Source organism: Aulonocara sp. 'chitande type north' Nkhata Bay, linkage group LG12 (assembly GCF_057382095.1).
Source record: "Aulonocara sp. 'chitande type north' Nkhata Bay isolate Kocher_YH1m ecotype deep benthic linkage group LG12, A_spYH_male_GT1.1, whole genome shotgun sequence".
Taxonomy (NCBI): Eukaryota; Metazoa; Chordata; class Actinopteri; order Cichliformes; family Cichlidae; genus Aulonocara; species Aulonocara sp. 'chitande type north' Nkhata Bay.
The window spans coordinates 258453-273678 of record NC_141355.1 but is presented as its reverse complement, the minus strand read 5'-3'; the positions used below and the strand labels follow the sequence as shown (position 1 = coordinate 273678).

The 15226-nt window shown below is 41.0% G+C and overlaps 1 protein-coding gene across 5 annotated transcripts in view; it reads right to left on the bottom strand.

Annotated features, from left to right (window-relative positions):
- The window catches only part of arvcfb (ARVCF delta catenin family member b), a 251388-nt gene that overhangs the window by 137062 nt on the left and 99100 nt on the right, over positions 1-15226 (bottom strand). For all 5 annotated transcript variants that reach the window (XM_086313099.1, XM_086313100.1, XM_086313101.1 and 2 more), the window contains 3 exons: positions 10674-10769; positions 4173-4264; positions 2942-3161 (listed from right to left, as the gene is read on the bottom strand). In XM_086313099.1, the coding sequence (XP_086169225.1) occupies positions 2942-3133 (192 nt within the window). In that variant the 5' untranslated portion in view covers positions 3134-3161; positions 4173-4264; positions 10674-10769. The remainder of the gene's footprint in view (positions 1-2941; positions 3162-4172; positions 4265-10673; positions 10770-15226) is intronic.

Genomic DNA, 15226 nt, shown 5'->3' with positions numbered 1-15226 from the left:
GCTGGAATTCTCAAAAAGTTTAAGTGGACTTGCGAAAGCATACGTGGAGGCAGCAGTACATGGGGATCGAACGGAAAGTTGCTACTGTAAACAAATGCTAGAGCAGCAAAGGTAAATCAAGACCAGGAAAACCTGGACATCAACCATTCTGACAGCTCAACTCCAGACTCCAGAAATATTGAACAAGTGCTTCAGAAAGTTCTAGATGAGCATGACAAGAAACTAGACAAGACAGGAGAAACGGCTTTAGCACAGAAGAAGCTAGTTGAGAGAGAGTTGGGAGTCAACTGGAACCTGGATCAACAATGAGATGAAATTTTCCATATAGGGAAATCCTTCAATCCCGCTTATGTTTATCTCAAAAAGTACCATCTCAAATTGGGGATATTTATGAAGTCATTTCAACATTTTTCACAAATTTCTTGTTCAATAAGAGCGGATAGCTGGTTCTGGGTTTACGGTTAGCGTTCATATATTCAATACACTGTGATGGTAATAAAACAATAACATAATGACAACCTACTGCAAATTTCCAAAGATTTTTTCTGTGGGCATCACAAATGTTTGTGGTTAACATCATGGCAATTCATCTAATAGTTCTTGAGTCATTTTGCAAATAACAAAAAGTCGATCTCATGTTGCGTGAGATGAAAGGTCTTCACAAATAAATAAATAAATGATGTTCTGCGGACCATGAACACATGGACTAAGTTCCACAAATTCCAAACAGTCACTGGGATTTCAGTTTAACATGTGAAAAGGCAAACAACATACATACTATACGGACGAGCCTTGGCTTCAAATTTATTGTGGAAAACGTGCTATATTTCCAAATGATTGTATGATGCATTTGAGTCAATTAGTTTGTGTTCAGGGCAACATAAAAGAAACTTGAGAGCACTGAGCATCAGAGTGTTTCATTTGTAACAGGTCATGAAGTGCTGTGAGGATATGTTTAAATAAACCATCGCTTCTGTTTATTTGCTGCCCACTGAGCAGCCTGTGTTAAAAAGCTGACAACAGTGATAAAGGCATAAACGAGCGCGCACTGCCCACTGATGCTGAGACCCAGTCTGTGCCGAGGTGAGCGCCCTGTGGTGGGGTGCTATCAAGATCAGTGGCTTACTGCGCTCATTAGGTGTCTACTTGCATGTGATTTCATTCATCAGAGCAGGTCCACTTTTTTCTTTCCTGACATCAACTTGAAATAATTATGCATTGTGTCTGGCCCCGGGGTTGTGAATCTGAACCTTGAGTCAATGATCCATGCGCCATCGTAATCCATCATACAGCTTTTGGACTGCATGCGAGTATGTGTGTGTGTGTGTTCGGGAGCTGAACAAGGAGGAAGCAGAGATAAAGAAATAATAATTCCTCATCCTTCGTGCCACATCGTTATTTGAATGGAGAGCATCTCACGACACAGACACGGTAACACCTGGCACAGAAAGGCTGGGCAAAGGCAGCTGCCAAGGACTTAGGTGCTGAGCAGGCACTGATCAACGTCCCCTTCCATCCTCAAATGCCTGCATAGAAATTGTTCTGGCATTTAAGCATTTACGATAACGCCAGCAGGAAAATTCCTGGTGGCAAAATGACATTTCAAAGTGATGTAAACAGGTAAACAGCAGTATTCAGTTGTGCCAAATTAACCCCTTGGTTCACAAACAGTTAGGGTAGGGGGATGTCTGAGAGTGAGAGCCAATTCGCTGTTCTCCAAATTAGGCTAACCTCTGGGGAGGGGAGGGTCTCGCTCTCCCTCCTTCTCTCTTACACACAGAGCAAGATATTACCTTTTTGGTGTGAGTGACTGACAAGTTTATTTTACCCTTTTTACACTTTTCCCACATTCTCTTCATTAACCCTTCGTGAGACCAAATTTGCAGCAAGCCCTTTAAAAAAACGAACACTAGCACGGACTGTTAACAAATTGTAACTATGGGCAAATACAAGCACAGGCAAATGTAGACAAAGCATTTCTCTCTCTGCACGTCTTGCTATATCAATAATACAGTACATGAGACCGCCTCCTTCTCTGTGATTAAAGGTGATGTATCCAAGCACCACAGGTGCGGCATCACCAAACTGTGCTTTCAAATTCTAGTTAGTAAAACATGTGTACAGTCTGAAAGGGTTTCTTCAAAGAAGTGATTATGCCTGGGAGTGAAAACATGAGAGGATGCTGTGGGAAAGTCAGCAAAATTGAAATGTGTAGGTTAGTCAGATCTTCAAAGACTGAAAATAAGCAGAAAAATAAGACTTCATGTCACCTGACCAGGGCGTTCTTAACAAAAAAAGCTCTAATTGCAACATTTTCCATCAGTTTGTAGCATGCAAATGAATGTGCATGTTGTGACTGCTGTCATTTTTAAGGAGACTGCAGCTGTCTTATTTCTACATCTTGCATTTCCTGCTCTTGCAGAGTCAGCCAGTATTGACAGAAACCCTCGCCAGGAATCTAATGTCCCCCAGACGCTGCCCAGGGCTGGGCAAAAGGCCACATCCAATCAGCACCACCACCAGACAATATCAAAGACCAGTGGGCGAAAGGAGATGGGATTGGATGGCAGTGGCATAGAAGGAGGGGGCGAAAGAAGACAGAATGAGAGGTTGAATCTCATTAGCTCGCTTTTAAAGATGAGTCACCGCACAGCAGATTACTGAACACCATCCAGGACATTGGAGTCATACAATGGGTACAAGTATCAAAATTACAGGGAAATTGAACAGAGAGATTGCGGGGGGTCCCACGAATGATGAAAAGCAATGACCACGAGCAAACATGGTGATGGGATGAGCCGGCTCAGATGGAAGGCGAGAGCAGAAGAGGTGTCACTTTTGAGAGAGATGCATGGAGGGAGATACATGATAGCGCAGGTTGGTGGTTGAAAAGGACAAGGAGTGGAGGGGGGTGGTCGGCCAGTGTGCTGGCATCGTTTACCTGCATCACCACTTGCTGCCATGGTAGTGGTTGGCTGGTGGGGGGGTTGGGAGGCAGATTGGCACGCTCTAGCTGTAGGTTGACGTTGCGACGCTCCTCCTCAAGGGCGCGGGTCAGCTGCTCGAAACGTGCCTCCTGCTCTTTCACTGAGGCCAGGATGCTGGCGGCTGAGCGAACATCATAATCCTCCATGTTCAGTGTCGGTCGCGGTTTTACAGATCTTCCAAGGGAAGAAAAGGGGGAGGAAGAGGGGGCACCAGGTCATTTAACACACCCAGACCCAAAAAAGGCTGGATGAGTGACATCAAATGGCTGACGCATGCCTCCAGATCAAAGTCAAAACAAACGGCTTGTTTGCTGGCCAAGACAGGATACACAAGCTTTAACAAAGACCACCGTGACAGATGAAAATAGAACAATTAGGGTGGGTGACTGGATAAGGGAAACAGGGTTATAACACAAAGAGTGTATCTGTTACAGACAAATCTTTGTCACTCTGACCGTGCGTTCTCCAGCCAACACCCTGAAGGGACATGCTCAGATTCTCCTCATAAAGGGTGACTACAAAGTCTCTGATACTGCAGGCCAGCACAGCAAACACATTAATGAGGATGCACTGCAGGGTGCCAATTATGTGTTTGCTTTCAGAAGTTTGAGCCTTTCTTATAATTAAGACAATCCTGGCACCGAAGATAGCATTCACTGCAGATCTGCAAGAATATCAGGGATGAAAAATAAATACCTAATCCACCAGTTCTAAAAACAACAAAGGGGATGCAACAGCACAGTGGAGACTCACAAAAGCAAAGATTTTTTTTGTGTTTGTTTGTTTTGTTTTCTTTCTGGATACGATCTCAGCCCTACAAATGAACAGTCATAGGCATAAGCGTGGAGGAACGGCGCTGTCATTGGATATAGTCATGCAGAGAGCCATAATGCATTTTGACACACAGGCGCTGTTACAGGCACAAATCCAACACATGCAAGATTCCCACAGCCACCCAAACGGACACCCAGGCCTGGTATCAGGCACACACGCACACGCCATCTATCATAAACAATCAGGATTTCCAAATAACATTAGCAGGCTACAGAGCACATCAATGGCACACACACACACACACACACACACAGCCCGATATTCATAACTGATGGTGGTGTGATATCGAGGGGGCTGACAGCACAATAACAAATGGGTGGTTGGACACACAAAACCCACAGTAATACAGACCTAGTAGATAAGCAGGCTGAGAGCTGTTAGAAAAGAGACATCCCTCTCTCAAAACAGAAGCAGAGGGATGAAACGGCAAAAGGAACAGAGAGCTGGGAGAGGGGAAGAGAAATGAAGGGAAGACAAAAGAGAAAATGGAAGAGATTAAAACAGAAGTGAAACATAGAAAACACCAAACGGCTCTTTTAACTACCTGACTTTGTAGTAAACTCAAAGGTAAAGAAACAAGTATTGGAGCATCATCACATTATTAAAGTTTGTCCACATTTTATTAAAAAATAAAAAATGCTTTTTATATTTTAAAAAAAAAGCTTCATTACTCAAAGTGTAGCTCCATTTTTTACAGCTAGAACATTAATCATGCAAAGTTGGCAGCTATCCCAGGGCCTCCAGATTCCCCTGTTCACTGGTGAAGGGTGATAATGTGATTAATTGAAAATGTATTGTTAGCGTGCAATAGCAACTGATAGAGAAAGTCTGTGGTGGGAGAAAAACACAGTTAAAAGAAGAAAAAATATTTAAAACATTCCAATTTTGCCAGAGTGGATTGCCCAATAAACAAAAATATAGATATTTTTCCAACAAACTGTCACGTTTTTAACGACCTGACATGTTAAGAAACTGTCATTTTTTCCCGTGTGCATCAGTAAAGACATTTGCATTCATTTAAAAGTCATGATATGCTGTATACTGGATATTGGTTGACGTGGCAGACACTAGAAGGTTAAACAAGAAGGTTCTCTACAAAAATCAAGAGCTGACACTCAGTCAGCAGTTGCATTATATCAAAGCATTCTGGATATTTTCTAGCTGATCTTGTCTCGAGGAGGCGGTCTAGCTCAGCAGGGGTTCACCAATGCAGATGCAAGCATTTGAATCTTAAACAGCTTTGGATACCAAAACAGAATGTATGGCTTTCAAAGGGTGTGTACATGTGTGCATAAAAAGAGCCTTCTTTTACAATAGGATCCGGTGAGCACCAATAAGGGCCTTTGAAGCACACAATCCCTCTTTGAAGTTTCCTACATGCTGATCATTTATTTATTTGGAGTGGAGTCTGGCTCTTTCTTGCAATACTACCAAGGAGAATGTGCTTCCAAAGTTAAACTCCACAACCATCTGAACAAAAGAAAATGTTTCATTTTCTGTTTACAGGAACAAAATCTCTCATTATAACTCTCGAGAATCTAGTATTTTTAAATGAATTGTTCTTCCTAAAACATTTATGTCTGGTTTGAGTTTACGGTAATCAGCCGGTCAGGTTTCAAAATGGAAACAGGGCTGGGAAATGGAAAACTGCGCTCAAAAATAGCATCCTTGTCTGTTTTCAAAGTTATCCACTACTTGAGATAAGTGACAGAAATAGAGTCCCATAGGCCATGTTGATTGGGCATATTTGCGGACAGACTCTAATGATTCACACCCCTGGAGGGTTAGGGGGGCAATGTAACCATTGCTTCCTGAGTCATAAAGGGAATTATATGGCAGGCATGTCAGCTACGCCCCACAGCTTATCATTACACACCAACTTCTGGCCATACTTAAAATAGCCCAGAATGGTCAGGGAGGGGGCATCTGAAGAATTCCCCTCTTCCACCATGACAGCCCTCGTTTTTTATTTTTGGCTTTGGTTCAGCAGATGTTTGATAACGGCCTGGGTCAGAGGGGATGAAAACATAGCCATGTTCTTACTCCCAAACTTTATGTGGTGGAAACATATCAAAATACAACTCCAGGGGTGTGGAGTGTCACTTGTGTGTGCCACTACATGAAGTTTATGTGTGGAAGGAATGAAAACTAATCAAAGAGATGATATTTAAAAAAAGGAAAGAAAAAAAAGAAAACTGTTTAATTAATTCCACAAAGAGAAGTGGGTTACATCTCACTACTCTTAAGGCGTAAACATCTTTAATTAAAAGGAAAACAAGCTCATATTCCATGTGCAGAGCTGACGCTTCACTTGCGCTGTTGCAAGGCTTTTCCTCAGCAGTGAACTCGCTTTAGCAAAAACTCACCGCTCTAAAAATAGCCCGGTAATAAATATATCCACACGGCCACATTTTTGAGTGTGGATTGGTAGATGAGAGGCAGCAGTCGCTCACTTCAAAGGCCTGCTGGAAAATCCTGTAATAAATCCCTGGCACTTTATTCATCAGGTCTGTTGGACTCCCCTAAAACAAATCTTCCAATGACAAGACCCTCTGCCATCAAACCCCTCTCTGTAGTAAACTGGCAGACATTTGAACTGATGTTATTCTCAAGAACAGCTTGAAAGGAGTGAGGCGCCAGCGGTCTGGTTATCTGCCTAAATTACACAAAGGCTCTGACCAGTGGAAAGGTGGAACGGCAAAGATTTGAGCTCTGTCCTTTCTTTTCCTCCTCTGGTGTAAAGCAGTGCTGTGTACAGACACACACCAGCAGTTTACCTCGTATCACCATCTGAAACAGCCAATGTGGAAACTTGCCAAGTGCATCTGTAAAAATAACCCGTTATTCCACTGAGGACTGGGTGTTAAACCCTTAATGCTTTGCAGCCGGGAGGTATTTTGGAAGTTTAAGGCGAGTCAAATGATGCGATATTAGTTTTTAGGATTTTTTCCAGTGTTTGATTTATCATGATCTAATTTTCAATCAAGATAAAACATAAAATATGGCATGCTAATTTGTGAGATTCAGGTTCACATCAGGTTAGTTTACAACAGAGCTATTATTGCCTTTTCCCAGTATTCATGCTAAGTGTGAATCTTTAAACTTTTTACATATTCCCCAAATATCCACTGTTTTCATTTTGACTTTGGTAAATTTTAAGAATCAGAGACCAAAGACAGACTGGATGTGTTGCTCCTGAGGAGGCCAACAAGAGCAGAAGCCTCATATCTTGAGGGAGTTGGCTAGGGGGTTATTAGGGAATTGGGGGAACAGATTGGGAGGTAGAGGATGAGGATAATTGAGTGTGACCATTGGTGCCCGATATTGAGTTAGGAACATTCACCTGATTAGGGACTAGGTGGGTGGTGCTGTTCCCCCAGTCCACCCCACCCCTTACTGCCAATTTACCCCTTCTAGAGGCAGCTCAAATTAATTCTTTGCCTAAACCCATCTGATGCACATCTGAGGATGCAGCTCACAGCGGCACAATTGGGTACTTAAAAACACCTGCTCCTCCTAGAGTGTGTGTGTGTGTGTGTGTGTGTGTGTGTGTGTGTGTGCAGTCTTTAATCTCTTTCCGCTGTTGACGTTTCATATAGTCAGAAGACAAATTGGAAATATTAGTAGTATTGCTCCACCTTAAAGTGTCATCGCAGAGCCAGTAATTTCAGCCATTTAAGAGATTTTTTTTACCCTTTGCTAAGAAGTCCAATACGTCAAAGCTCTCATGGAGTGTGACTGACAGCTAAGTGATTCATTATAATGACAGACACTTAGCTGCTGTGTTGGATATTTTTGCTCAGCCACAGGAAACCTTTATAAGCTGCTCAAGAGCTACTCAAGAACATGAAAGTCAGCTTGAAGTGGGACTTGCAGGCCGTTGCAGATACTATAGTGATGAAGTGATAGTTTATAGTTTCTTTTTGTCTTTGAAAAAATGACACAGGATTCATCAAACACTTGTAAAAAAAAGCATTTTTTTTAAGTGAATTGCTATTTAATACATGTTACTGAAAGATGACTGCCATTTCCAGTACATATCCGATATGCAAAGATGCTCTGAACACTTCCAACAGAGATGCAACAGGAAATAAAAGAAAGAAATGCACGGTCACTGGGACTGATCCTCCCTCTGATTTAGTATTCCTGTTGCATTTCTTTGAGGAACATTAAAGTGAGTGCTAATGCCCACAGGAGCATTGTTGAGTGACACCAGGATAAGCAAAGCTTAGCGAGGTGTGGGCTCCATAACTAAACATTTTCACAGCTAGAAGAAAAGAAATTCAGTTGGTGTTTACCTGTCCTGTATAATGTGGAAAATCTTATGCAAGTACTTCATATTACATACAAAGTAACCTCATGGTGAAGAGAAAGTACACCCCTTTACAAAATATGGCAAATAAAACCTGAGACAAGCTACAAAACATGACATATACTAAAATGCAGAAGCAGTCTTAAGAAACTAAGCAGACGATTACTGCTTGTATAGGATTTAAGAGAGTAAGTAGCAAGTGTGAGCGCCTCAGAAAAAGCAGAGGTTTTACCAGTTTGCTGGTTTGGGCATTCAGGTGTGTGTTAACACAATGCCAAGCAGGAAAGACATCAGCAATGATCTTAGAGTTTGCTGCTGACAGGGAAAGGTTATAAGGCTGTTTCCAAAAGATTCCACGATTCTACAGTGAGAAAGAAAAGAGTCATGAATATATGGCAGGAGGGCGAGCAGAGGCTTTCTATGACAGAGGAGGATGCTAGAGACAGGATCAAAGTGAGGCAGATGAGCCGCTGTGGTGTCCAAAAGTGAGCAGCCAAAAGAAATAGAAGGCTGTACAGTGAGAAAAATTATTCACATGTGAAAAACATTCAAAACAGCTACATATCTTCCTAGGAGTGGATGTCCAAGCAAATTCATCCAAAGGTCAGCGCATGCAATACTTAAAAAAATCTAAGAGCTATACCTCACAGTTAACAGTTAGCTTCAGTTAAATGTTAAAGTTCATAATATTACAATTGGAACGAGACTGAATAAATGTGGCTTGTTTGTAAGAGTTTTTAGGAGAAAGTCTTGTCTTTCTGATAAAAAAAAAAGAGCATGGTAGCACTGTTTAGCCTGGCCAAGTGGCTCTTCATCTGTCCAGAGAAGTTTGGTCATAAAGCAAAGTGCTACATTTAGTAAAACACTGCAAAAACCCCTCATATCACCTGTCAAGCATGGTAGTGGTAGAGTAATGATTTGCTGCATCCTAGATGCATGAAGGAGCGTTTCCGCAGGTCCTTCCCCCCTGCAGCTGTCAGACTGTACAATCAGAACTGCTCCCAACAAACATAGATGTTTACATCTGCGCTGCAACTGCAATAAGTTAATTAACCGATTCGCACTACAACCTGGTTTGCCTCTTATCTGTAGTTATTTTTATTTAATTTAATAACTGTACAGTACTCTCTGTATATGGTAACCATTGTCCTTAATGTAAATATGTAAGAAAAATTGTGTATGTTTCTGTTCTGTGTCCTGTCTACTGTTTGTTTGTATATGTGTCTTTTTGGCTGCTGTTACAACCAAATTTCCCCTTGTGGGACAATTAAAGGATTATTCTATTCTATTCTCTATTTGGGCTTGTTTTGCAGTCTACCATGAACTCCTCTTTATCCCAAAGTATTGTAGAGTCAGCTTTCCAAACACTGCTTCTGCATTATTGTTAAATAAATACACAAGACTTAATAAATAATAAAATAAACAATGTCACCTCAAGTTGTTACATCATTTTAAGACCTGGTAAATTCTAGAGAATCTTTTATTATTCCCTGATATATAAAACTTTGGAATTGACAGAGGGTGTACTTTTCTTTTTACCATGATGTAGATACAATATGCAATATAACTTAAATGCCACATTCATTTGAACTGTAAGCCCAGTAGGCTGCCATTACTTTGTTTGCTGTGTTGTTATAAAGCTATATAAAAATGCCAGTGCACTCAAAGACCTCATGAATGTTTATTAAGCACAGTCACTGTGATGCAAGTAGATTTTATGTTATGATTGATCCAGAGGGACTAGATCCTCTTAAACATTATGTGTTTGTGGTTAGCAAGATACTGGCATTAGTAAGTCAGCTAGACTCTGATAACACCCTAACTAAATTAACTGGGAGTCTGTTGAATAAGATTGTGTAACATAGTCTACAGGTTTTGATATGGTGACCCGAGCTCAGGTAGATAAGCCACAGCAAGGCATCAGAGAAACTGGATTAAAGCCCAGGTCTTAATTTAATCACAGCAGGCACTGATTCATTCATAATTACAATGCATTCTTTTCTGATGATCAAGATATTTGATATTTGCTCTTTTAAAAGCTTCGGAATAAGCAATGAACTTAATTATTTCCACCACATCAATGTGGAACTTAACTGAGACTTGAGAATTGCTTTTGTCTTGCACTTATATATGACTGACTCACACCTCAAATACTCAATTACACAGTTTGTTTTTAGAAACTGGACCAGAACGACGTCATCTCCCGTTCACCTCTAAAACACACTACAGTCTGTGCAGAGAGCTAACATTGCTTTTCTACTGACATTTACCACCAGTGATTTAACTGTGTGGATCGCTGAAATAAGAGCACAGTTACTAGAGAGAAAACGCCTCTCAATGTATTGACATAAAAAGCACATAAGGCACCTGAGCGACAAAGCCAATTGAAAGGAAGCTCCTTCGAGGCGCGATAACAGAGAAAGCAAAGTCTCGGATTTGCAAGACAAGGGGAAAAAAATCAGGAAATGCAATTACAGCAATGATGAACTGAACAAAGTGATTAAAGGAAGCAGGAGGTGTAGAGAGAAAGGGGGGCTTACCTTTGATGTTGGTGAGTGCCGTCAGACCACAAGTAGACTGAAGAGAGGCGTAGCTCTGTTGGAGTCAACTCGTTTGTTCAGTCTGCCAGGGAAGATCTGTGGATTAAACACAACATGAAAAATTAAAGCTGCAAGTAGGACTAATTGGGCCCTTGCACTACATGCCGGGGCTAGCCGCAGTCGAGAAGCTTTATTGTGACATGTAGATGTCAGGGGATGTTGCATAAAGGAGTTTCAATTGCTCTGTAAACTAAAGGGACATGAGAACACCACATAAGGTTACGTTTGTTATTTGTTGGAGCAGCGTGGGATTTTAGTCATCAAACTGTTTAAATTAATTTTTTAAAATGTGCTGCGTTGTTGTGGGGACTAAGGCAATCCAAGATGGATGTTTTGTAAGTTTTGGAATGATGCACACGCTTACTAAATTATCCAAATCATGTCTTTAAAATGTACTGTGGGCCAACAGCTGCTATCTATTTTGACACAACCATGAACCAAAAAAATTTGAGTAACAGATCACAAAATGTTGAGAAAAATCAATACAAATAAAAAAGATGCTGACACTGCATAGTCGATATGTATTAGTATGCAAATTCCTGCACAACCACATTTTTTTCTAGGTAAATGGGAAGTTAGTGCAATGAGTTATTGAAACATGTGCATACATAAATGGGAAGTCACTCTTAAACTCCTTTTAAGAGCCCTTCATAGTTCTCCAGCGCTTGTGAAGGACATTCAAAGCTCTTCTATGGACACTGACTTTATTTTGTTGTGTTCTCTGTCAAGATGACCCTACGCTGCTTTAGTAACATTGAGGTCCGGACTCTGGGGAGGCCAGTCCACGACTGACTGTGCTCCACTCTGTGTTTTTCTATCTATGTAGGCTTTTACTGCAGTGACTATGTGTTTGAAATCATTGCCATGCTGGTGGATCAAAATCCGACCGTACTTTTCTGCGTTCATAATTACATCAATTTTAATAAGATCCCCAACGACACTGACTGAAATATAGCCCCAAACCATGACAGGGCCTCAACCGTGGTTCAGAGATGGCTGTAGACACTCACCTCTCTCCTCACATGCTCCATATGTACTGACAGTTATTCGTAACCAATTTGGAATCAATCCATTAGACCTGTTGATCAGTCCAGATCAGATTCATGACAGCCACCTTTCCACTGAGACCATTTCTGATCGAGGCTTCAGCAAACAGTAGATGGATCAGCTAAAGATGCATGTTGTTATCCAGTTTCCACAAATTTAAGGACATACTGCCCATGATGCCAAAATAAGCCACATTTTAACTAATAGTTTTCACGTTTTTGGCTAATCACTTTGTTGGTGAAAAAACATTCCCCTAAAAATGGTCCCCAATGCCAGTGTCCCCCTCAAAAAACCTTCTGAGAATCTTCAGAAAGCCTGAAGAACTTCTGCTCTAGACCCTTTAAAAAATGACAAGGAAACCTGGCTACTTAAATCTGTCAGAGCTGTTATTTCAAAGACATATAAAGCACAATCCTTGGAGATGCTGTCATGCTTCTTTCAAGTTAAACTCACTTTTAACTTGTACTGTACCACAAGGTTAAATTTTAGATCCACTAGACCTTTCTGTGCGTTTCCATCGAATATGGACAAATATAACTTTCATTTTTTAAAGTTCATAATTGGTTTTTTGAGGAACTTGTGCTCTATTTTCTTTTTCTGTTCATATCAGTAGGTAGAAAACATGCTGATATTTTTCCAGACACTAATATTCTCCCAGAAAGACCCCTAGAAAAAAAAACTGTGCCTGCTGATTTATTCCTAAATAAATACAGGAGACTGACAGAACTCTGACGAATATGTTATTCTTAATAATTAGGGAACACACTCTCTACTTTCAACCAACCAATATGTCAAGCTGACCTTAATATTCACACTGTAACGCCTCCGAAATATAGACATCACAGACAGAAAGAAAGAAAAAAGGCCAGTGTCCAATACTGCAGTGCAAATTGGTTTTGATGCTTCATACCATGGGATGAATCATTCTGCCATTCACGTAAACCTGTCCAGAGGCTCTTCTTCCTTTGATGGCCGAGAAAACAAAAGCCTGGCAGCAAAACCGCTTGATTGACTAGACTCTTGAAGATGTCACTGATGATGAAATCAAACACAAGCGTATAAACACTTCCTTGCAGGCCAACTTTCATTTCAGAGCTATGGTTTTAGTAGGATGTAACGGTTCCTTAAAAATTGCCTCATATCAAGAAACACTGCACTCAATAAACACAGTTCCTAAATTGAGTTCATCAGTAGTTCACCTAAAATATTAAATAGTAGCTCGGCACAGATACAACTGGGATTCTGACAGATTTTTGATTTAAAAAAAAAAAAAAACAGATTTCAAAAGAGTTACTTGTCTGTGAAGTAGATGAAGTGTGAGAGAAGAAAGAAATTGTCCCACATCACCTGAATTTTAAAGACTTTTTTGGACAATTTAGCAAATATAACCACCTAAAGTCTGCATGAACTCATGGTCATCTGCTACATAAACTACCGCGCTCGCCATGTTAAGTATTTCCAGATGCCGCTCTAACTCCAGGCCAAATATGCATCGTGAGTAGTGATGGCACGCAATGTTTCATTAACTATGATGGGGGGGGAGTAAACTTTCCTCCCTAGGTTTTAGTTTTTTCAATGATTAGAATATCTTCCTCCTCTCCAGGGATTCCTGGGTGTGTTCACTTCAAGGACAGATAGGCTCTGAGCACCTTGGATTGCTGGTACAAACATCAAAGGCGAAGCTAAACCCGGCCGCATTAGTTCTCACCTTGTTGCTATCTCTCTCTCTCTCTCTTTCTGTGTCTCGTCGGATTCTAGAGGAGGCCTTACATCGCTCTTGAATCGAGATTATGTCAACACACAGTCACGGCTCAGAGTTTCCTTTTGATTCATACGCATTTGATTCTATTTAAAATGATGCAATGCTCTTGTAAGTGGCAGGCCAGCGGAACAACGAGCCGGTTTGGGAATGAAAAGATCAACAGTCATTTGTGATGGATGAATGAATGAATGACACTCCTGTCTCATCCTAGCTAATGGTGCTTACCTCCCACACAATTCTGTGGAGCTGACCAGAGGTTATCAGTGGGAGACTGTGACTATTTACTTGGCAGTCAAAGCTTCCTGTAGCTAAAGAGGTGTTGGTAAATTGCCAATTCTAACATATTGCTCAAGCTTCGGAGGTCATAATGCTTCAACGTCCATCACTGGGCAGCACGGAGGAATACGAGTGGACAAGAACACATTTTTGTAAGCTAGTAGGTTCAACAAAGTTTTCTGCGTGGGCAAATCACTGCATGCCTCAAGCTGATTTTTATACACACAATATCCCCAGCCAATCAGATTTTATTTACACTGCTCTTGGTTCTGTGAATTGCGCTCACAGTGTTCGCCGTTGCCCCTGACGCCGCCACCATCATTTGACAGTAATAAGTGCAGAAATCTCATGCAATATTCGTGCTTCATATCAGCGCCTGATACCTCGCCTGCTGTGTATTATGCAGACAATTGCATATTCTATCACAACTTGTCCCCCTTCAACCCACAGAGCGCCCCAGTGTAATTCTGTGATTAATAATGAATGCTGAGTGAGGGTTAGCTAGCGAGCTGACTGACTGACTGACTGAAGGTCTGACTGTCTGGGGAATGCTACAATGATCAAGGCCTTTCTTCAGCTGTCAGCGCCTCTTTGCACTCGAACAGAACTGGAGGTGCATACGAAGGTTACTTGTGATTGCATCTGTGCAATCTGACTAATTGTTTGGGCAAATATGTAAATGCAACGTGAAACGTAAATGCTAAAATATAAACTAAAGAGGATTAATATGCATTGGGGTTACGGTCCAACACAATATATATATAACTTAAATTATAAAACAGGTTGTCGGAGATTAAGGTACAAAACCTCATGCATTTTACGATAATGATTCAGAAGACAGTATGCTGTATTGCTAGGATGTTGTTTGGCGTGTTTTAACAGCATTATAGCATTTTACAACACATAGATACACCAGCTGAGATATACTCTGGAGGCAGAAATAACTAACCTCACATTCAAAGAAACTTAACCTAACCCTAACAAAGCACTTTTCGAACTCTAACTATACGGTGCTCTAACAGGAAACCCACCCCAAAACAGCACAGCATATTAGTCCAGAGAGCTATAAGGAAGACACACTGTACCAACACAAAAACAAACTTTATTATGTGGACACAGCAGCTGAAGCCACTGAGAGGAATATTGTTATGCCTCAGGTTTATATATGACTCAAATAGCCTTGTCTGTCTTCTCATAGATTAAAAAGAAAGAAAGAAAGAAACTTGCACCTTATTGGAACTTGTTTGGAACGTGCTGTTCTAAGACTGAATCCCTTGACATCTCCGCAGTTCAAGGTAACTGCACAGCTGAAAGCAGAGTTAAGACACATTGTACTATAAATGCTCCCCCTGTGTGCAGAATGTGTTTGTAAAGTGCAGCAGCTACACAAGGAAACTACAGAGCGTCA